Below are 21,777 nucleotides of genomic sequence, written 5' to 3'. Positions count from 1 at the left end.
TTGGATTTCTGGAGAGGGGCAATTGTCGTTGGTTCATTATCATGCCTACTTTCTAATTTAGTCATCCTATCTATTAAATATCTCATTTTTTTCTTTATTTCCTCTATGTCATCATTATTTTCTTCCTCCTTTTCCTTGTTTCCCTTTAAAACATATATAGCTGTTTTTCGCAATTCTTCAAGGTCCATATCTGACCATCTTGGGCATTGTGTTCTAAAATAATTCTTAATTGCTTTGCAAGAGTTGTTTACAAAGATTCTTCTAACTTGTCTTAAACTACTCTCTTTAGTTAAGTCCCAATCTAAGTATCTGTCCCCAAACTCGATAATTCTATCCATAAATCTGGAGGGTGTTTCTTCTTCTTTTTGCTTAATTTTTTCCAGTTCCATCCACTTATCTGTACTGTCTGCACATTCCTTCATTGCCGTGAGGATGGCCTCTCTACAACGGTATAGTTGTAGATAATCCTCAGGATTGTTATAGTCCCATTCGGGATCCTGAGATGGCCAATGTGCTGCATTACGCCCCCGGATTTTGTTGACATGAGCAATTATTTTATTTTTTTCACGTTCACTTAAAAAAGCCTGTAGTAAGTTCTCAACGTCCTTGTAAGACTGATTATACTGAAAAAAATATGTCTCCCATCTTTTTTGTTACTAGAAAAGGATCTTGTTCATATGTGGGGATATTTCGTGTAAATTCATTTATTTCTTGGGGAGTAAACGGTATCCTATGTCTTAAAGTCACCACATCCCCATTCCGTCCTATTTCAGGTACTTCTCTTAGAGGAAACAGGCCTGTAGTTGAATTTTGTACCTGTGGGTCAGTTTGACAAGGACAGGTTTCTCTAGGAGGACAAGATTTCCCTTGCGTTGGAATTTGGTTTTCTGTAGGAGAAGGAACATGAGAAGCTGGGATTGCAGGGGAAGGGTTTTGGGGATTAAATTCAGACAAGATTTGCACTGCACGAGAGAAGCAGTCTGTTAACTGGGCTATAGGAAGGTGTTTTCCATCTCTATTTCAGGGAAGGAAATTTCCTCATTCAAAGGTTCAGAAACAGGTCTGTTTCTGGTAGAGTGGTTGTTTGCCAATTGATCCTGTAAGAAACTTTTTAGATCTTCTAATTGGGCTTGCATTTTATCCTCAATTTTCCCTATTTTATCCTCAATATTTCCTATTTTATCCTCAATATTTTCTATTTTATCCTCATTTTTTTTAATTTTAGCATCTCTAAATATAGTATTGAGGAGTACAAAAATGACAGTACCTATTAATATAAAAATTTGGAGGTATCCTGCATTCCTCAATGCCCCTAATTCTTCAGCTGCCATATAATTGTCAAAGAATGTAGTACTCATTTTTATATATATATTTTGTAATTTCACAAAACACATGGGGAGCAGGGCAAAGCAACAAACTTTCCACAGGGTTTTTTTTCCTAATCCAGGAAGTTGTTCCTTAAGGGAAAGGATATTTAGAAACAGCTCTTCCAGCCAGGACTTTAGAGTCCTGTTGCTGAGATTTAAAACAGCTGTTTTCTGTCTATCAGAGTCACACAGCTGGGAAGTATCCAAGGTCCGATTTGAACCCAGGACCTTCTGTCTCTAGGGCTGGCTCTCAATCCGCTGAGCTACCCAGCTGTCCCTTAAGATTAAAGGGAAGAAAAAGAAAAAAAACTGCTGATTCCAATTTAACTTAAGGAGAAAAGAGAAGAGAGAAAAAGTTTTTTATACTCACGTGTTCTAGCAGCTGTGTCTTTAAGCCAAGTTTTTTGTTAAAAAAAGGACTAAGTGTGAGACGGTATAGTAAAAAGGCAAGGAATTTAAGAAGTTTATTGAGAGAATTCTTTAAACTCCCGTGTGGTCAGCCACAATGTGACAAGGAAATCACTTTAAAAGACTGATATATATTAATTTAAGGTCGCCAAGGAATTCAGCTATGTAATTCCTAAATGAAAACTCAAGTCAGCAGTCAATCTTTTATGGAGTTTAATTACAATAGGAGGAAGAAAGGAATTAGGGATAGAGAGAGAGAAAAGGGAGAGAAGGGAATAGGGCTTAAATACCCCTTCTGTTTAGGCTGGGCCAAAAGGCCCAAGCCCTTAGATAGCTGGGGCAAAGAAAAGAGATCAGTCCCTATTACTCACGTGACCAAAATGGAGAAACAGTCTCAGAGGCCCCCACCTTCAGCTTCCTTCAGAGCAAGCTTCTCAGAGCACACTCCAACCACTCAGACAAACTCCTCAACCACCTACCTCTGAGTCTTCAGACCCCTCTCTCTTTAAGGAAACCATCCAAGTTCCCTCCCTTCAGTTCTCCCATCTACCAATCACTGTCCATCAATTTCCCTGTGCCAATGGAGGCTCTAGCTTAACCCATGATCCGCCCAGAGGTCTCTGGCTTTGCACATGTCTGTTGAAGGTCATATTTTCAAATAATTAAATCTTTGATCCTTTGCTACAGCCCTTCCTAAATCCTGTTAACCTGAGTAGGGTAGAGATTGGAATAATTAAATTTTGATCTATGCTGCAGCCCTTCCTCAATCCTGTTAGGACTGAGTAGGGTGGAGATTGATTCCAAGTATCTCCATTGTATCAATTCTAAAATCAATCATGACTCAAAGAAATTCCTGTTCTATGCTTAAGCCTAGGTCAAAGTCCTTTCCATTGTTCAGCAAAAGGTTTCTGTCCTAAAGTAATCTTAAGAAGGGAGGAGGAGGAAACTCTCATGCCAATGGGGTTCACATTCCAATAGAGTTTCCACTATCAATAGGAAATTTTCCAAGTATGAAATTTCCCAATGGTGAAATTTCCAACATTTATAAGTCTAAGAAATTTTAAGGTTTACAAAGAGGAATAAGAATTTGAACTCGGGTCTATCTTCACCAGCACGGAGTCCAGCATCAGGAGAACGAGAAAGCTTCGGCCAAGTCTCTTGGGCCCGGTTTGGTCTCGCAAGGAGGTTGGGCAGGGCCCCCGGCTCCGTGAGGGCTAAGGGAGGAAGCTGTGAAGGGTCAGATCGTCCCCATCGCAGTCCTCCCCCGGCCCCCGGTCAGGCTTCAGAAGCTGCGTCTTGGCACTGGCCGGGCCCCCGTTGGCCGTGGGCGGTCCCTCGCCTTCGGCCAGCAGGGAGGAGATGCACACCATCTCGGTGGGAGAGTAATCCCGGACGGGGTACGTGTGGCCCTTCCTGGAGAGCCGCATGGCCAGGACCACGGTGCAGACCAGGAAGACGGTGGCCACGAGGGCCAAGATGAGCACGGCCAGCAGGCACTGCCTCACTGGGATGTGGCCCGAGATGAAGGAGGCGGCGCTGGTGGCCACGACGACCAGGGCGGTGGCATTGGAGAGGCCGCTCTGCTCGGTGGCTGCCTCAGGCTGGGGAGGCTCTGACTGAGCGCGGGGGGAGGGAGAGGAGGAGGAGGAGGGGGAGGAGGAGGAAGGGGAGGAGGAGGGGGAGGGAGAGGAGGGGAGATTGGGCGCGGGGGGAGTGGTGCTGAGCGACAAGCCAGGGGCAGGCGGGGATGAAGCAGGGCTGCTGGGGACAAGGCTGGGGGGCTCCCCAGTGGCCGGAGAGTCTGTGAGCTGCTGCCCGGTACTCGGGGCGGTCTCTGGCTCCTCTGTGACAAAGGTCAAAGCCCGGAATGTGCCTCGTGGGTCTGCGGCTGGTTCCTCCGTGGTAGCGCTCACCGCCGCATCCGTGCCCGCCACCCCTGGACTGGACCCCGGACTCAGGGCCGTGGAAGGGGCCTCCTCCGTGAGAGGCGCCTCCGTCGTCCCCCTCTCCGTCGGGAGGTCGTGGGGGCCCCGCTGCCCTTCAGTGGGCAGAGCCGGAGTTGGCTCCCCCGTCAGGGGAGGACGGCTGGTCCCTGCTGCGGCCTCGGTGGTCGTCTCCTCAGCAGCCGGCTGTGTTCCCGGGGCCTCGGGGGCCGTGGTGGGGATCTCCACCGAGTCCGTGGCTCCAGGGGCCCCCGTGGCCTCCGGCTGCGTTCCCTCGACCACGACGGCTGGCCCCGGGGTGGTCGCGTTGTCTCCGTCCAACAGCTCGGGCGACGGGGTCTCGTAGATGGCATAATCCTCTTCAAAGTCTAGGTCAGACCTCTTGGCTCGGGCCACCGAGGGCTCTTGGTTGTCTGACGCTGGGCCCCATCGCCGCGGAGCCTGGCTGCTCCCAGGGGGCTGCGCATCCCCCGGAGGCGGCAGGGCCAGCAGGAGGAGGAGCACCATCACAGCCACGGCTCCTGCAAGATAAAGAAGGCAAGGACCAGGGGACAGAGGGTCAGAGGCGGCCGCACTGATTCAGCACATGGGCTCAGGATGTGAGGTCCTGCCACCACTCAGTTCTGGGACGATATTAGCCGCCAGAATGTTTCGGAAGCCCTTCCCTTCCCTCCTAGAATCTACTGGGAGCTGGGCAGTGGGGGTCAAGCGACCTGCCCAGGCTCACACAGCTAGGACGTGTCTGAGGTCAAATTTGAACCCAGGACCTCTAGGGCTGGCTCTCCATCCACTGAGCCACCGGGCTGCTCTACTCACACAGTGCTTTACAACTTTCATAAACACTCTGCACCTATAACCCTAGGAGGCAGCTTCAATTACTGTCCCCATTTTACAGATGGGAGAACTAAGGCTTAAAGGGGCTCAAAGGGGATTTGCCCAAGACTAGTAAGTGGCTGAGGCTGAATTTGAACACAGGAAACCCTGACTCCAAGTCCTAGAGTCTATACCTATTCCTGTGCTAAGAACTGAATCAGGGGAGGCTGAAAAGTGGGAAGACAGAAAGGAAAAACGTCATTCTCTTCAGGGATTTGGAGGGTCATCATGTGGAAAAGGGAACAGCCTTGTGCTTGGCCAGAGAAGGCAGAACCAGGAGAAATGAGAGAACGCTGCAGGAAGACACATTTCAAGTTTAATTGAAGGAGGAACTTTTTGGAGAGGCAGGGAAGAGACAAGCTTGACTGGGCTGGTGTATTTTAGGGGGAGACGGAGGGGAAAACTGCTTCAATGATATCTTTTTAATAGAGAAAAATATAGGGGGCAGCTGGGTAGCTCAGTGGATTGAGAGTCAGTCCTAGAGACGGGAGGTCCTAGGGTCGAATCTGGCCTCAGACACTTCCCAGCTGTGTGACCCTGGGCAAGTCACTTGACCCCCATTGCCTAGCCCTTACCACTCTTCTGCCTTGGAGCCAATACGCAGTATTGACTCCAAGACGGAAGGTAAGGGTTAAAAAAAAAAAGAAAAATATACAGTCCTACACTTGGGAAGGTGGATAGCTATATGGCGCAGTGGACAGAATGCCAGGCCTAGAGTTAAGAAACCTGAGTTCAAATCCAACCTTAGGTACTTCCTAGCTGGGTGACCCTGGACAGGTCATTTCACCTTGTTTGCCTCAGTTTTTTCATCTGTCAACATGAGCTGGAGAAGGAAATGACAAACTAGATGTGTGATCCTGGTCAAGTCCCTTCACCCTGTTTGCCTCAGTTTCCCTATCTATAAAATGAGTTGGAGAAGGAAATGACAAACTAGTGGGGTGACTCTAGTTAATCACTTCATTCTGTTGGCCTCAGTTTTCTCATCTGCCAAAATGCGTTGGAGAAGGAAATGGCAAACTAGCTGGGTGACCCTGGGCAAGTCATTTCACCTTCTTTGCCTCAGTTTTCTCATCTGTCAAAATGAGTTGGAGAAGGAAATGGCAAACTAGCTGGGTGACTCTAGGTAATCACTTCACTCTGTTGGCCTCAGTTTCCTCATCTGTCAAATGAGCTGGAGAAGGAAATGGCCAACCACTCAAGTATCACTGCCAAGGAAACTTCAAACAGGGTCAATACAAAGAGCCAGACACTACTGAGACACCACTCGGGTTAAACCATCACAACTACAAGGTCAGAGCCTGGTTTGTGTGAAGCAATAATTGGGAGTCTCCTAAGGGTGCCTGGCAAAATGCCAGCCCCTCTTGTAAGTCTGTTTCACATTCTGCCCCTTTTCTTCTTCACCATCCAATGTCTAGATGATCAACAGACCAATCAATCGGACCCTACCTTGGAGCAAGGGGAGGAGAGACTTTGTCCCTTTCCGACCTGGCTCATTTCAAGGGAGGATGCTGAGATGCGGTCAGCCTCCAGGTGCAGGGAGAGGGGGCGAGCTGGTGCCAGCACCCTACACTTTGCAGAAGACTTAAGAGGCTGCCAAACTTTGAAAGAGGGAGTTGGTGGGGGCAGCTCCCAGTTTGAACTGCCTGGGACCCAGCCCTGGCTTTTGGACCCCATAGTCAATAGAAACCAGTGATGTGTTGTCAGGGCACTGAAGAAAACGAATGTAAGCCCAGGCTGCCTTAAGAGATGCCTCGTGCTGGCCCGCTCTGCCAGGGGCTGATGGGACCATCCACAGGGCCGTGGCCCCTCGTGTGTACAACACTGACATACTGAGGTGTGTCCAGAGGAAGATGGTGGCCAGCACTGGGTGGGAACCAAGAACCGTGTCATAGGAGGAGCCGTGGAAGGACCCAGACCTCTGATGGATGCAGTGGGCTGCCATGACTCCAGAGGAGCAGTGAGGAAGCACATTACCCATCTCCAGAGAGAGAAAACAGACTCTCTTTTTTATTTCTTCTGATAAAAGGAGGGGACAGGAAGGAAAAGAAGGAAACCAGCAATTATGTTGGCAAAGAATAAAAATATGGGGAAAAGAGAGTCACTAATGCATTTTTTTAAAACTCTTTATCTTCTGTCTCAGGATCGGTATTAAATATCAGTTCCAAGGCAGACATGTAGTAAGGATTAGACAATCAGGGTTAAGTGACTGGCCCAAGGTCACTCAGCTAGGAAGTGTCTGAAGTCAGATTTGAGCCCAGGACCTCCCGTCTCTAGATCTAGCTCTCCATCCTCTGAGCCACCCAGCTGTCCCTCATTCCAATATCTTTGCCAAGGAAACACCAGATTAGTCAGAAAGAGTTGGATGTGACTGAAAAGACTAAACAACAATGATGTGATTGGATTTATGCTTTGGGAGAATCACCTTGGTAGCTTAATGGAAGGTGGACTGGAATGGGGAAGAGATGAGCCATGGAGACCATCCAAAGGCTACAGCAATGGTCTGGGCATGTGGGGACGACTAGGTGACGGAAGGGGTGTATTTAGGAGAAATGATGTGAAGGTAGAAAGAAGGAAACGTGGGAGAAGGGAAACTGAGGAACTGAAGATGGCCTCAAGGTTATGAGTCTGGGAGGCAGAAGGATGATGACGTCCTCCATGGTGATGGGGCCATTGAGAAGATGGAAGACACTGGGGGAAAGATGAGTTCAATTTTGGCCGTGTAGAGCTGGAGAGGTCCAAGAAGCAGATGGTGACCGTTGACTAGAATTCAAGAGAGAGACTAGAACCAGGCACATCCATCTGGGTGCTCATGGGAGTGGACCAGACATCCCAGGAGGCCATAGAGAGGAAAATCAGAAGGAGGTCTTAGTGGAGGTAACATGAGGAACCTGCAAGGGAGCCACAGAGGTAGAGGAGAACCCTTACCTTCCATCTTAGAATAGAAGAGTGGTAGGACCCGGGCAATGAAGGCAAAATGACTTGCCTAGGGTCATGCAGCTAGGAAATGGCTCAGGCCAAATTTGAACCCAGGACCTCCCATTTCCAGGCCTGGTGCTCTATCCACTGAACCATCTAGCTACCCCCAATACTGAAGATTCTTAAAGCAAGGCTGTGATAAAAGTAACCTTGACTTACTTGCTCGCCTGCTTCACATACATAATCTTTTGCTTCCGTACTTTTGCCCATGCCTGGAAGGATTCATTGTTATCTTTGCCTAATAGAACCCCAGTCTCCCTTTAAGGCTCAGACCAAGTGACTTGGGATCTAGAAGGAGGGCTCCTCAGAGGTCTTCTGGGGGTAGGGAACCAACTTCCTTTATTCTACATGAGTAAACAGAGGTCTAAGAAGATGAAGCAACTTTCCTGGGTCTATACAAATAATAAATGGCCATATCGAAGATTTGAACTCAGACCCTTGGGCTCCAAATCCAGCTTTGATTCCATTACAGGCTTGTTTATTATTATTATTATTATTATTATTATTATTGGGGATGGGGACAAGATTCTAGAAGTTCCTGTGAGAGATGACTCGCAGGAAACATGAACAAGTCTTTCTCTGCTTCTCCCTAGTTCCAATTGGAGTAGAAAAGTCAGAGAGCCTGTGTTCGAATCTCAGTCCTTCCAGTTGCTACCTGTGTGACCTTGAGAAAGTGTTCCCTTCCACCCTGGGCCTCAGTTGACTATTTTATAACATGAGGGATGAAAGAAAGCCTCTGGGGTCCTTTGGTGCTCTAGAATGAGGATCCATCTCTGATGCTTACTGTTTGGGTGCCCTTGAACAAGTCATTCCTCCTCTCTTGGCCTCAGTTTCCTCCTCTGTAAAAAGAGGAGTTTGGGCCAGATGGGGGTTGGGATTCCTGCTAGCCTCCGATCTATGATCCTGTGAGTCCCTCCAGTCTTGGGACCAGGCCAGAGCAGCCACATCACCTCCTTAAATCTGCTCTCCCCAGCCCCACTGAAGAAGAGAACTAGGTCCAAGAGGACCCAGCCCTAACGAGATGTCTCCGTGGCAGCAAAGGCACAGAGAAGCTGACCAGAAATGGGGTCACGGGTGGAGCCAGAGCCAGTTCTAGGAAGACAGTTCAAAACCACTTCCTGGAAACTGGAGGGTGTCATAAGGCCTCAACACCAACTGTTTCCATGGAGGTGTGGTGGGGACTTCATCATTCAAAGCCAAGTATCTGGGTCTAGGGAAGGGGCTCCCATGAGCCTTCCTTCCTGACCTGGAGAAGACCTGGAGAATTCCTCCATTGCCACCCTCCCCTCCCACACAGACACACAGACACACAGACACACAGACACACAGACACACACGGGCATTGAGCCTGACTCCTAGAGAGATTCCAGCTTTCTGGCACCTGCAGTTCCCTGGAGATGCTTTCCTTTCCGGAGCACCAACTTGAGGAGATGGAGGGAGAGCTCCCTTGTGGGAACGGGGCCCCAAAGTCCAGGTGACGGTCCAGTGTCAGAGCTGGGAAGGCCCCCTGGACATCGAACGTCAGAGCTATCTCGATATCTTCTTCTATCTCTTCTTCCTCTTGTGGCTAAACTCCCCAACGTGGCAGTCCACCACGGATGCTTCCATTTTTCTGTTTTCTTTAACCCTCACCTTCCTTCTATCTAAGCATCCATTCCAAGGCAGAAGAGCTGGAAGGGCCAGGAAAGGGGAGGTAGGTGACTTGCCCAGGGTCACAGAGCTGGGCTCCCTCATCGCTGGCCCCTACTTCTTTTCTCTTCCCTTTCTTCTTCACTCTCTCAAGTCTGGCTTCCAACCTCCTCACTCCACGGGAACTGCTGCCAAATCTGAGGATCTCGTCTTCATCTCCACCCTTCTCGTCTTTTCTACAGCCTTTGGGGTGGCGACGACCCCCTTTTAGACTTCCTTGATCCTACTCTCTTTTGGTTTTCCTCCTACCCATCTGATCACTCTTTTTCAGTCTTCATCCAGGAAACACCCACCACCTGAAGCCCCAGCCTGGGCACTCCCATCTTCTTCCTCTAGCCCATGTTTGTCAGCTCTGTGGATCCAGCCCTAACCTCTCTCCTGACCGCCAGTCTCCTATCTCCGGTGGCCTGCTGGACATCTCTTACTGGAGAGCCAGGAGATATCTCAGATTCGATACATTCAAAATAGAAACCCCCAGAAGCCCGTCTCTCTCCTACCTTCCCTCCTACTGTCAAGGGCAGCTCCATCTTTCCACTCCCAACCTAGAAGTCCTCCTGGATTTCTCACTCTCTCTCCTCATCCCCAATTCCGTATCCAATCTGAGGATTTCACCTCCTCTCCTCTGACACTCTGACATTGGGGTGCAGGCTGTGATAAAGGATAAAAAGGTTTGCAATTTGCAAAAACTGAAAAATGCAAACCTTAGGAATAATTGACAGTGGCATGTGACCAAGGGTCCCACGGGAGGCTGAGCCCGGGGATCTGGACCCACAGTGTGTCTTCTGAGTGTGTCTGCTCTCCTAAAGACCTTAAGGGAAGTTTGCCTGCAATCAACGGAGGAAGGAGTTTTTCCTGGTTCTGGCTGCTGGCAGCATCAGTCTGGATTTCCTGAAGATCTAACAGCAAAAGCGCCTGGTTCTGTTTGATTTGGACTCCTGTTGTAAGACTGGAATATTGGGAAGCTAAGGATTTAGTTTAGTAACACAGTTACAAATAAGAATAAGGATATCCCTAAACCCTTATTCCTTTCCCTTCCCAAACAATGAAGTAGATTTATTTATATGTTTTCCCCTTGTTTCTCCCCTACCCCAAATCCTACCTTAACAGTTTGGCTGAGCCAGCTAGGTTGAAGAGTCTGTTTATTGTATGATTGTTGTTTTTTTTTTTAAGTATAAGACAATATTCTGCCTCGTCCCCCCACACCTGGACCCTTGCAATAGCTGCTGGGGGAGCGGCTGGGGAGGTTTGCCTGCCTTAGTCTCTCCCCACTCCAGCCTGTCCTCTACTCAGTTGGGAAATGTGTTCTGGAGAGCAATTTGGAATGATGCCCAAAGAGTGATAAAAGAATGCAAACTCTTTGGATCTGTATCCCAAAGAGATTTTTTTAACCCTTACCTTCCGTCTTGGAATTAAGACTATGTATTTATTCCAAGGCAGAAGAATAGGAAGGGCTAGGCAATGGGGGTTAAGTGACTTGCCCAGGGTCACCCAGCTAGGATGTGTGTGAGGTCAGATTTGAACCCAGGACCTATCTCTAGGTCTGGTTCTCAATCCACTGAGCTACCCAGCTGCCCCCCTCACCTCTATTATCTAACATGGTACTAGAAAACTTTAGAGAAGAAAAAGAAATTGAAGGGATTCAAGTGGGCAATGAAGAAACTAAACAGTCACTCTTTGCAGATGCTCATTATTAAATGACTTAAAATGATCCATATTTGAAATACACGTATACGGGAAATTTAGTGAGTCATGTTGATCTACCAATAAGATCTGGGGGAGGGGGAAAGGGGGAAGCAAAAGCAGGGGCATCTGGGTGGCTCCAGTAGATAGAAAGATAAGAGGTTCCGGGTTCCAATCTGGCCTCAGACACTTCCTAGCTGGGGGACCCTGGGCAAGTCATTTGCCTAGTCTTGACCGCTCTTCTGCCTTGGAGCCAGTACTTTTTTTTTTTAATACAATTTATTTTTTTGATAAAGAAAAATCTGTTCTCCTTTCTCTTTCTCCTGCCCCCATTTAAAAAGAGAAAGAGGGGGGTGGGAGGAGGGGAGGGAGAGAACAGGAATCATGCAACCAGGGGAAAATATTCTAAAACAATGAATTAAATAAATGAACTCAAAAAATAAAAATAAAAGCAGGACTTTATGAAACCAAAAAATAAAAAGAGAAACAAAACTCATAAGGAAGAGGCAGTTGGACAAAAAGAATTCCCACGTGGCTTTTGCCTAAAAACCAGGACGGGCCGATTTCCCAGCAGATGCTAGGACAGAAGAGCAGGATGCTTGTGAGCCCTCTTTTTTCTTTTGCTTCCTCCGACATTTCGTCCACATGTTCGCGTGTGGAGCCGCCCGGAGCAGGGCAGGGAGGCTTCTCGGGGATTGTTTTTCCCACGTGGCCCAGCCTGTGACGTGGCCCGTCCACCTCCCACGCTCTGCCGGCCACAGCCAGCATGAGTGGACGACTAAAGAATGGCCAAACCTGGCGGGCAGCCGCCGCCGGCTTTTCCCTCTCTTTGCAGCCCTGGCGCTGGGCTGCTTATTAACTGACCCACTGACCAGCCGGGAACTCGGACCAGTGACGACCGCAGTTGGGAAACTGAGCCTAGGGAAAGCTGGAGGCGGGTAGTGCGCAGAGAGCACAGCCCCAGAGCGGGGCGGATACACGGGCAGCAGGACCGCAGACCGTCCTCCCGGGGCCCCGTTGGCTCGCCTTTGGCCTTCGCAGAGGTTTTACTCAAACAAAAGCCCCCCAATATCTAGAACACGGACGCCGCCCCTCCTATCTCTGGTGGAGAAAGAGAAAGAGGTCAGGGCAGCACACACGGAGCCAGGAAGTGGTGGTTTGGTCACTTTCCGTCAGGTCCGACTCTTCCTGACCCCATTTGAGATATTGGCATGATTGGCCATTTCCTTCTCCGGCTCATTTACAGATGAGGAAACTGAGGCAGAGAGTGACGTGACTTGCCCAGGGTCTCACCACTAAGATGCTGGAATTATTGCCATTTCCTCTTTCAGCTCATTTACAGATGAGGAAACTGAGGCAGAGAGAGTGACGTGACTTGCCCAGGGTCTCACCACTAAGATGCTGGAATTATTGCCATTTCCTCTTTCAGCTCATTTACAGATGAGGAAACTGAGGCAGAGAGAGTGACGTGACTTGCCCAGGGTCTCACCACTAAGATGCTGGAATTATTGCCATTTCCTCTTTCAGCTCATTTTACAGATGAGGAAACTGAGGCAGAGAGTGAAGTGACTTGCCCAGGGTCCCACAGCTGTGTTTGAGGCTTGATTTGAACTCAGGGAGGTAAGTCTTCATGATTTCAGACCTGAAGCTCTATCCACTGTACCACCTGGCTGCCCTTGGAGTCACAAAGACCCGAGTTCAGATCTTGCCTCAGACACATGACTCTGGGTGAGTTCCTTTCCCTTTTTTTGCCTCAGTTTCCTCATCTGTAAAATGAGCTGACAGAGGAAACAAACTCCTCCAGGATCTCTGCCAAGAAAACTCCGAGGGGGGGTCACACATAGGCATCCCCGGTCAGACAGGGCTAAGGAGAGGAACTGGAAGAGACAGACCCTCTTCAGAGAACCATCAGGGTCCCAGAAATCACCTGCCTAACCCATCTCACAGATAAAGAAACTGAGGCCCAGAGAGGACCTCTGCGAGGCACTCCAGATAACAAGTGGAAAAACCGCCCTTCGAACCGCCTCCAAATTCAGAGTTTTTTCACCCTTCAAGGCTGACACAGCATGGAGGAGAGCATGGCTGGGAGCAGGAAACAAGAAGGGAGGCTTATTGGAGCTCTACATCCCCTCCCCCCAATCGTCCTGGGTCCACTAGGACCCTCTGGGAAGCGCCTCCTGGGCCTCAGTTTCCTCATCTGTCAAATGAAGAATGGAGGACCCTTGAGGGCCCCCCCTGAGTCCCCGCATTCCTTAGGGGGCCCCGGATGCCCAGACGCACCCCCAAGGGAGCTGGGGAGGCGTCACGCCCCGCGTCCCCAGGCCCGACTTCGAGAGAAAAGGAGGCTTTCTAGAAGTCGGCTCACCCAGGCAGCGCGGCCCCTTCCGGCCTCTGTGGCTTTCAGTCTCCCCGGCCTGCAGCCAAGCGTGCCAGGCAAAGGGGGGCTGGCGATGGTGGGCGAGATTGGCCCCCGCGGGGCTGCCGCTGCCACTCAGGAGGAAGCCGATTCCACGAGCGCCGAGGTGAGCTCTCCCCCCCTGGGTGGAGCCCGTGACCCACAGAGGAAGGAAGGGGGGCTGCCCACAGGGGGTGCAGAGGGCGTTGCCCGGTGCCGCCTCGGACCCCCCAACCTCTCTCAAGAGGCATCGGGGGCCGCAGAACCCAGCAGCGAAGATGCCTCGCATGGAAGAGATCTTGGAGGCCCTCCAGGAGGAGGTTCTTCGCTGGGGGGGGTGCGGGGGGGGAACGCTGAGGGGTCTGGAGATGGGGATGGGACCAAGGATGCCTTTGTTTCCCCAGGATGGGCTTCGCTGGCCACGCCCTGATCTTCTGCATTCTTTTCTGCAACGTGGCTCTGAGAAGGGGTCCTCGCACCTCCCCAGAGTGCCAAGAGAGCGAAGGCCGAGGCCGTCATTTCTCCAGGGGAGCCAGCACGGGGCTCTCTCAGGCACACCACTAGGAAGGAGCAGGACCGGACTATCGGGGGGCAGCGGCCGATAGAGAGCCAGGAAGACTAGAGTTCAAAATCAGCCTCAAACGCACAGCCTAGCTGTGTGACCCTGGCCAAGTCACTTCACCCTGCTGGCCTCAGTTTCCCCATCCATCAAATGAGCCGGAGAAAGAAATGGCCAACTAGTTTATTGACCGCCCCAGGTAGACGTCTCTCTTTGAGCTCAGCCCATCTCCTGCTCTGTTGGGGAACAATACCAGCTGTGTGACCCTGGGCAAGTCACTTCACCCTGTGGGCCTCAGTTTCCCCATCTGTAAAATGAACTGGAGAAGGAAATGGCAAACCCTCCAGGACCTCAGCAAACCACTTTACCCTGTGGGCCTCAGTTTCCCCATCTGTAAAATGAGCTGGGGAAGGAAATGGCAAACCCTCCAGGACCTTAGCAAACCACTTCACCCTGTGGGCCTCAGTTTCCCCATGTGTAGAAGGAGCTGGAGAAGGAAAGGGCCAAGCACTTCAGTGTCTTGGACGAGAGAAGCCCCAACGGAAGAGCAACACCGAGAGGCCGGCGTCCTCCGTCAACTAGCCGGGCCGAGGCGCCCGGTGCCCTGCTGAGGTTTGCTGAGCCCAGGGGATGCCCGGCCGCCTCCCTTCCCTCCCCAGGGCCCGGCTTACCGGCTTCGGTGGATGGCGGAGGGGGAGCCCCGCGGGGCGGCCCGGGCGACATGCTGCTGCCAAGGACGCAGGGGGAGCCCTGGCGATGGGGGCGCCCGGACGGACGGCGGGCACTGCCTGCCTGGGCCCGCGATCGCCGCTCTGTGCAGAAGGAGGAAGCGCTCTGTGGTTAGGCCGGCGCCCTGCCCCCTCATGGCAGGCTGGGACGGGAAGCGAGAGAAGGGCCGAGGGGTGGGGCCGGGCCCTGGCGAGGCCTCGGGGTTTGGAAACACCTTGCAGGCCCCCCACCCAGCTTCCACTTCCACAGCACTAGCAGGGGACCTGCAGGGCCCGTGGCAGGGAGGAGCCCGAGGACGGAGCCGGAGCTGCGGAGCTGCGGGGCCTATCTCAAGGGGAAGGAGGGTTCAGATAAGGAAGGAGGCCAAGTTCTCTCTTCTAGCTCACAAAGGAGAATCAGACCCAGAATCATCAGGAGGTTATGCAAGAGCCTCTTTTATTAGAATAAACATGTTATTGTTTTTTGAACCCTTCCTTTGAGTCTTGGAGTCAATACTGTGTATTGGTTCCAAGGCAGAAGAGTGGTCAGGGCGAGGCCATGGGGGTCAAGTGACTTGCCCAGGGTCACTCAGCTGGGAAGTGTCTGAGGTCAGATTGGAACCCAGGACCTCCTGGGCCTGACTCTCAATCCACTGAGCCCCCCAGTTGCGTCCTAGAATAAACATTTTAAAGAAGCTCCTGGACTGATATTCAGGGACCAATGATCAAGATAGTTGTTACTTTTCATTTCAATAAGATCATCAAATATAGACTATTAAAGTTCAGAGATCTTACAGAGTGGCCATCTGAGGTTGAAGGAACCTTAGAACAGAGCATCCAAGCTAGGAAGGAATCTTAGAACATGGGATGTCAGAGCTGGAAGGAAACAGAATATGGGATGTCAGAGCTGGAAGGAAACTTGGAAAATGGAATGTCAAAGGTAGGAGGGAATCTTAGAATGTGGAATGTCAGCTCTAGAAGGAACTTTAGAACATAGAGTGTCAAAACTAGGAAGGACTCTTAGAACATGAAATGTCAGAATTGGAAGGAACATTAGAATATAGTGTCAAAGCTAGGAGGGAATCTTAGAACATGAAATATCAAATCTAGCAGGAACCTTAGGATGTGGAATGTCAGAGCTAGAAGGAGTCTTAGAACATGGAATTCCAGAGCTAGAAGGAGCCTTAGAACATGGAATTCCAGAGCTGGAAGGAACCTTAGAACTTGGAATTCCAGAGCTGGAAGGAGCCTTAGAACTTGGAATTTCAGAGCTGGAAGGAACCTTAGAACATGGAATCCCAGAGCTAGAAGGAGCCTTAGAACATGGAATTTCAGAGCTGGAAGGAACCTTAGAACATGGAATCCCAGAGCTAGAAGGAGCCTTAGAACATGGAATTCCAGAGCTGGAAGGAACCTTAGAACATGGAATTCCAGAGCTAGAAGGAGCCTTAGAACATGGAATTCCAGAGCTGGAAGGAACCTTAGAACATGGAATTTCAGAGCTGGAAGGAGCCTTAGAACATGAAATTCCAGAGCTAGAAGGAGCCTTAGAACATGGAATTTCAGAGCTAGAAGGAGCCTTAGAACATGGAATCCCAGAGCTGGAAGGAGCCTTAGAACATGGAATTCCAGAGCTAGAGGGAGCCTTAGAACATGGAATTCCAGAGCTAGAAGGAGCCTTAGAATATGGAATCCCAGAGCTGGAATGAGCCTTAGAACATGGAATCCCAGAGCTGGAAGGAGCCTTAGAACATCGAATTCCAGAGCTGGAAGGAACCTTAGAACATGGAATTTCAGAACTGGAAGGAACCTTAGAACATGGAATTTCAGAACTGGAAGGAATCTTGGAATGTAACGTGTCAAAGCTCGGAAAGGATCTTGGAAGAGAAATTTTCAGATCTGGGATCTTGCCTTAACACATGGAATGTTTGAAATGAGAAGGATCTTAGACTACTGGATGTTGATGATGGAAGCAATCTTAGATCATGGAATTGGGTTAAATTCATTAAGCATCTGCTATGTTCTAGGTTCTGAGCTGGGTGCTTGGGATACAGAATACAACAAAAGACAACTTGATTTCTCATCTCTGCTTCAGTCACAGGTAGTGAAATTCTAGGAATTAGCCAGCGAGGTCTGAGCTGCGCAAGCATCGGGCATCAAGAGTTCTAGCAAAGGGCAGGAAAAGGGCCCCGAACACAGAGCCCGTTGCGAGAAAGGGTAGCACCTGTGCCTCCCCCTCAAAAAGAGATCGCCATTCTTTCTCTTGTTTTCTTATTACTCCTTTAAAAAGTCAACCCAGAACTCATCCCAGACCAGTAATAACAAAACTTCTCAGCCGGGTGTGGAAATCCCCGCCGGGCCAGGATGGGGGATGGAGGACAAAGAGGACAAAAAGTCAGCACTCAAGGCATGCCCTGCCCTCATCCTCTTGTTGTTGCCCCACGCTGTCTCCAACCGAGAGCCAATGGGTAAAGCTGGGCCTGGCCTCGCCAGGTCCGTCCTCTGACAGAGATGGGAAAGGTGCCTCTCAGGAGGAACAGTGGGATGGAGCAAAGGTTCTCCTATGAACAGCCCTAACTGGTAAGGCTTGAACCAGGGCAAAATGGCGGGCGGCAGGCTGGAGGAATAGCAGTTAGTCTGGTCCCACTGGTTTATCTCTCCTCAGAGTCTGGCTCTGGGTGAGAGGAAGAGAAAGGGAGGTTGGGGGAAAGGGGGACAGAATATATAATACCTACTATGCGCCAGGCACCATGCCTGTGTGCCTAATAAAGTGGTTTATTAGGGCAGAAAGCCTCCTGAGAGCAGGGCTCAGAAGTGATGAGACTGGGGTGGGGTGGGAAGGCTCATGGGCACAAGTCCATCCCAGGGAAGAGTTCTAGCTGCCTCGAACAGGTCACCGCTGAGCTATAGGGAAAGGGAGGGGAAGGTGATCCTGGGAGGCCTTTGTCAAATGAGATCCATGGGCTAAAGACAGGTGTGGGTAGTAGCCAGTGTAGACAGCAGCTGGCTGGCTTTGAAGGCTTCAAAAGAAGGGGCTAAGTGACCCTCCCTTTTTTGGAGAGGTGGGGGGCCAGGGATGTGGAATATCGTCTATATTGTCAGACCCGTGGAGGAGCAGATTCGTTTTGCTGAACTGCTTTATCCCTCTCCTCCCTTTCCTTACCCAGTTCTTTTTTTTGTCACAAGAGAAAATCTGTGGGGCAGCTGTGTGGTTCAGCAGATGGAGTCAAGAGGTCCTGGGTTCAAATCTGGACTCAGACCCTGTGTGATCCTGGGCAAGTCACATAACCCCCATTGCCTAGCCCTTACCTCTCTTCTACCTGGAAACCTACACTTAAAATATTTATTCTAAGAGAGAAGATACGGGTTTTAAGAAGGAAAAAGGAAGGAAGGAAGGAAGGAAGGAAGGAAGGAAGGAAGGAAGGAAGGAAGGAAGGAAGGAAGGAAGGAAGGAAGGAAGGAAGGAAGGAAGGAAGGAAGGAAGGAAGGAAGGAAGGAAGGAAGGAAGGAAGGAAGGAATAGGATAGGATAGGGTCAGCTAAATGATACTGGCATACAGTAGGTGCTCAACAATTGCTTACTCTCATCACATACCCCCAGCAGGCAAAGACTCCCCCTAGTGGAATGGGTAGATGAGAACACTATGGGGCGCTCAGAGCTTGATTAGACATGGAAGACGCCAATGTTGTCCATTGCATCCTGGGACATCCTAGGATGACTTGGAGGATTCTGACAGAGAGTGGGAGGCTGTCGATGCCGTGCACTTCTTCAGCCCAATTCACCAACAAGTGGCGGCCTCCAGGGGTGGCTCTGGTCTTCTCCCACAGGAAGGATGAGAAATACCAGGGCCTGCTTACCCAGGATTCCAAGCGCCCTGAAGGGAAGCGCTCCTTTAGCTATTATTAGCTATTAGATATATTTAATTGGATTATTAAATCATAGATCTATTGCTGAAAGGGAGCTCAAACGCTTCTGGGTGTCAGCTTCTCATTGTATAGATGACTAAACAAGAGAAACCAAAGGACTCGTCCAAGGCCGTACAAAGATTGGAACCCGGAGCTTCTTTCTGAGTAGAGGATTAGAGGGTCTCAGTTCAAATCCTGCCATTGCTACTTATGATGTTGTGTGATACTTGGGCAAGTTCCTTCTTCTCTCTGGACTGCCCTCAGAAAAACCAGGGGCTGAACTTGATAACAGCTGTGGCTCTCTGGGCAAGTCATTGGACGTAGAATCAGTTTCTTTATCTGTCAAATGAGCTGAAGAGAAGAAAATGGCCCACCACTCCAACACCCTTTTCCCTCAATGGGGTCATGAAGAGTCAGGCGCAACTGAAACGACTGGACAATACTTGGCGTCTCAGCCCCTTTGGCCTCTTCCAGAACACACCTTGGATGGCAGCTCTGAACCTCGTCTGACCCTCTCCCTGCTCCCCAAAGAACTGAACACGGGAGCCTCTTCACTTGGGCCTTTGTGCATCTTAAGAATTCTCACATGGAGAAGGTGAGGCAAGTAGTTATTCCCATTCTATAGATGAGAAAACTGACACTGATAAGGGGTTCAATTTCGATGGTGCTCCAACTCTGAATATAGATCAAAGCGTGCTGTTTTTCCATTTGGGGGAGTGTTTTGGTTTTGGTTTGGGTTTTTTATTACAAATCTTCCATAGCATGACCAACATGGAGATATATTTTCCATGGTCATACATGTATAACTTGAATCAAGTGGCTTGAGCAGTCTCAGTGTAAACTCTAAGTTACTCCACCCTACTTAGACTGTACTTTAGGGAAAGATAAAGTTGCAATCTCCTGATTGAACAATGAAGGTACTTAGTACTCACCTTATAGTGAAGCTAAAACTTTAAGCTAAGTCTCTTTTAAGATCTTACTACAAAAAGGTGTTAAGTAATTCACAAAGGTGAACTTAACAAAGAAGTGTGAAGTAGCTCAAAAGAAATAATCTAATAAAAAGAAGATGAGAACTAGGAATGGGCATTTAGAGGAGACACAAGGGTGAAAGGTCTATAATTTGGCTCCCTTGCTGTCTCCAGGTAGATGTTGATTGGAAGGACTCACTTTCCCTTATTTTTAAAAAGTATTACCAAAAAAAATGGAGGGAAAATAAAATATCATCTTAAAGAAAAAAAATGGAACTCCAGAAAAGGTACTGGTTGAGAGCGTGATTCAGAGTTTCAGTTCCCTGCCTGCTCAACAGCCTCATGATTGTTGATGAAACCATTCAGAAGGGGCAGGAGATGCCTGAAACTCAGCCTTGAGCTAAGACAGCTCCTTCTCCCTGCCAGAGGGAAAACAAGAGGGGAGCAACTTCACCCCTAGCGTTCCCCTTTCAGCCTTCTGCCACTCAGAGTGAAACACATCACATCCTTACTAAGAGCAAACCAGGACCTCTTGGGGCAAGATTTAAGGGCTGGGTGCTTTCTGAGTGTCCCCAATGTGGCAGAGAAGCTCCCTCAAAGGAGGAAGATGGCAGAGGGCATCCTCTGTGGCTCAGGCTGCTGCCAAGAACCTCTGGTTTCTCTTCCTGCTTCTGCCACTCATTTGGTCTCTGACCTGAGGTGACTCACTGCTCCTCTCTGGGCTCTCAGTTCCGCCACTGGAAACTGAGGAGTGCACAAGAGATTCACTCTTTCGTTTTGTTGACATTTTATTTTCCCCAATTGCACGTAAAAACAATTTTCAACTGTTTTCTGAAATTTTAAATCCAAGTTTCCTCTCTCCCTCCCTTCCCTGCCCCTTCTCGGAGATGTAAGCAATCTGATCTGGGTTATACACGTATGATGATGCGAAACATACTTCCATATTGGTCATTGTTGTAAGAGAATCCCATGTAAAAGGAAACTCCCCCAATAAAAAAAAAAATAAAAACCCAAGGAAACAAGTGAAAAATTGTCTGCTTTGATCTGCATCTGACCTCAAAGGTTCTTTCTCTGGTGGTGGAGAGCATTCTTGGTCATGAGTGCTCCAGAACTGTCCTTTGCTGAGAGTAGCCAAGTTTTGACAGCTGATCATCAGACGATGTTGCTGTTCCTGTGTACAATGTTCTCCTGGTTCTGCTTATGTCACTCTGCATCAGTTCACAGAGGTCTTCCCAGGTTTTTCTAAAACCATTTCTTTTTGGAAAATTTTATTTAATGAGTTAATTTAGAATATTTTCCCATGGTTACAAGAATCATGTTCTTTCCCTCCTGTCCCTCCACCCCCCTCCCATAGCTGACATGGAATTCCACTGATAAAACCATCATTTCTTTTTTTTGGAAAACATTATTTAATGAGTTAACTTAGAATATTTTCCCATGGTTACAAGAATCATGTTCTTTCCCTCCTATCCCTGTACCCCCCTGTAAAAATTGAATTGCCAACGTGGGGACTCAGGTAAGATTATAAGGAATTCTGGGAAATACCAAGGACTTCTGGGGATTGAAGTCTAGGGTTCAAAATCTCCATTTTTACACCCCTCCCATAGCTGATGCGCAATTCCACTGATAAAAACATACAGCACAAGAGTATTCCATCGCCAACATGTACCACAACTTGTTCAGCCATTCCCCAATGGATGGACACTTCTCAAGTTTCCAATGTTTTGCCGCACAAAAAGGGCTACTATAGAGATTTGCCCTTTTGTTTGCTCTTTAACAATAGGTGTAGAAATGCTCATTTTCTTTGGGGTTCGTTACGTTCAGAATAAAAAAACATTCAAGTCTGCCAGCCTCTTAAAAATGGGTGATTCCATTTTTGTTGGCATGTGTGATGCCCAGCATAGCACCAAGCTCTTGGTATGATAGGGATCAGGTCCGTGGCATCACTTGCTTAGGGAACTCCTTGGAGAGGAAATCCTCATGGGATGCAGTCAGCAATTTCCCTGCAACTACCAGCCTTTATATGTTAGTTGTTCAGTTGTTTTCATTGTGTCTGACTCTTCCTGACTCCTTTTGGACTTTTCTTGGAAACGATACCGGAGTGGTTTGCCATTCTCTTCTCTAGCTCATTTGACAGATGAGGAAACTGAGGCAAATAGGGTGAAGTGACTTTCCCAGGGTCACACAGGTCCTAAGTGTCTGGAGCTAAGGCTCAGGCCCATGGAGTCTGTATCTCGGGTAGGGGAAAGATTCCTGGAAGCCACTATGAGCTGGGTGTTTCAGTTCTATACCACCGCATCCTCCCAG

General features: G+C 49.2%; 1 protein-coding gene across 1 annotated transcript; it reads right to left on the bottom strand.

The window, feature by feature from the left end:
* Positions 1 to 1,803: 1,803 nt before the first annotated feature.
* Positions 1,804 to 14,998, bottom strand: SELPLG (selectin P ligand). Its single transcript, XM_007489985.3, has 2 exons — positions 14,562 to 14,998; positions 1,804 to 4,239 (listed from the first exon to the last, which is right to left on the bottom strand). Exons 1-2 carry the CDS (start codon positions 14,611 to 14,613, stop codon positions 2,990 to 2,992), a joined length of 1,302 nt encoding a protein of 433 aa, XP_007490047.2. The 5' UTR covers positions 14,614 to 14,998; the 3' UTR covers positions 1,804 to 2,989.
* Between the last annotated feature and the right edge of the window lie 6,779 nt (positions 14,999 to 21,777).

The sequence above is a fragment of the Monodelphis domestica genome, chromosome 3, assembly GCF_027887165.1.
Source record: "Monodelphis domestica isolate mMonDom1 chromosome 3, mMonDom1.pri, whole genome shotgun sequence".
Lineage (NCBI taxonomy): Eukaryota > Metazoa > Chordata > Mammalia > Didelphimorphia > Didelphidae > Monodelphis > Monodelphis domestica.
Note: the sequence above shows the minus strand (reverse complement) of the source record. Positions and strands in the feature narration are given on the sequence as shown.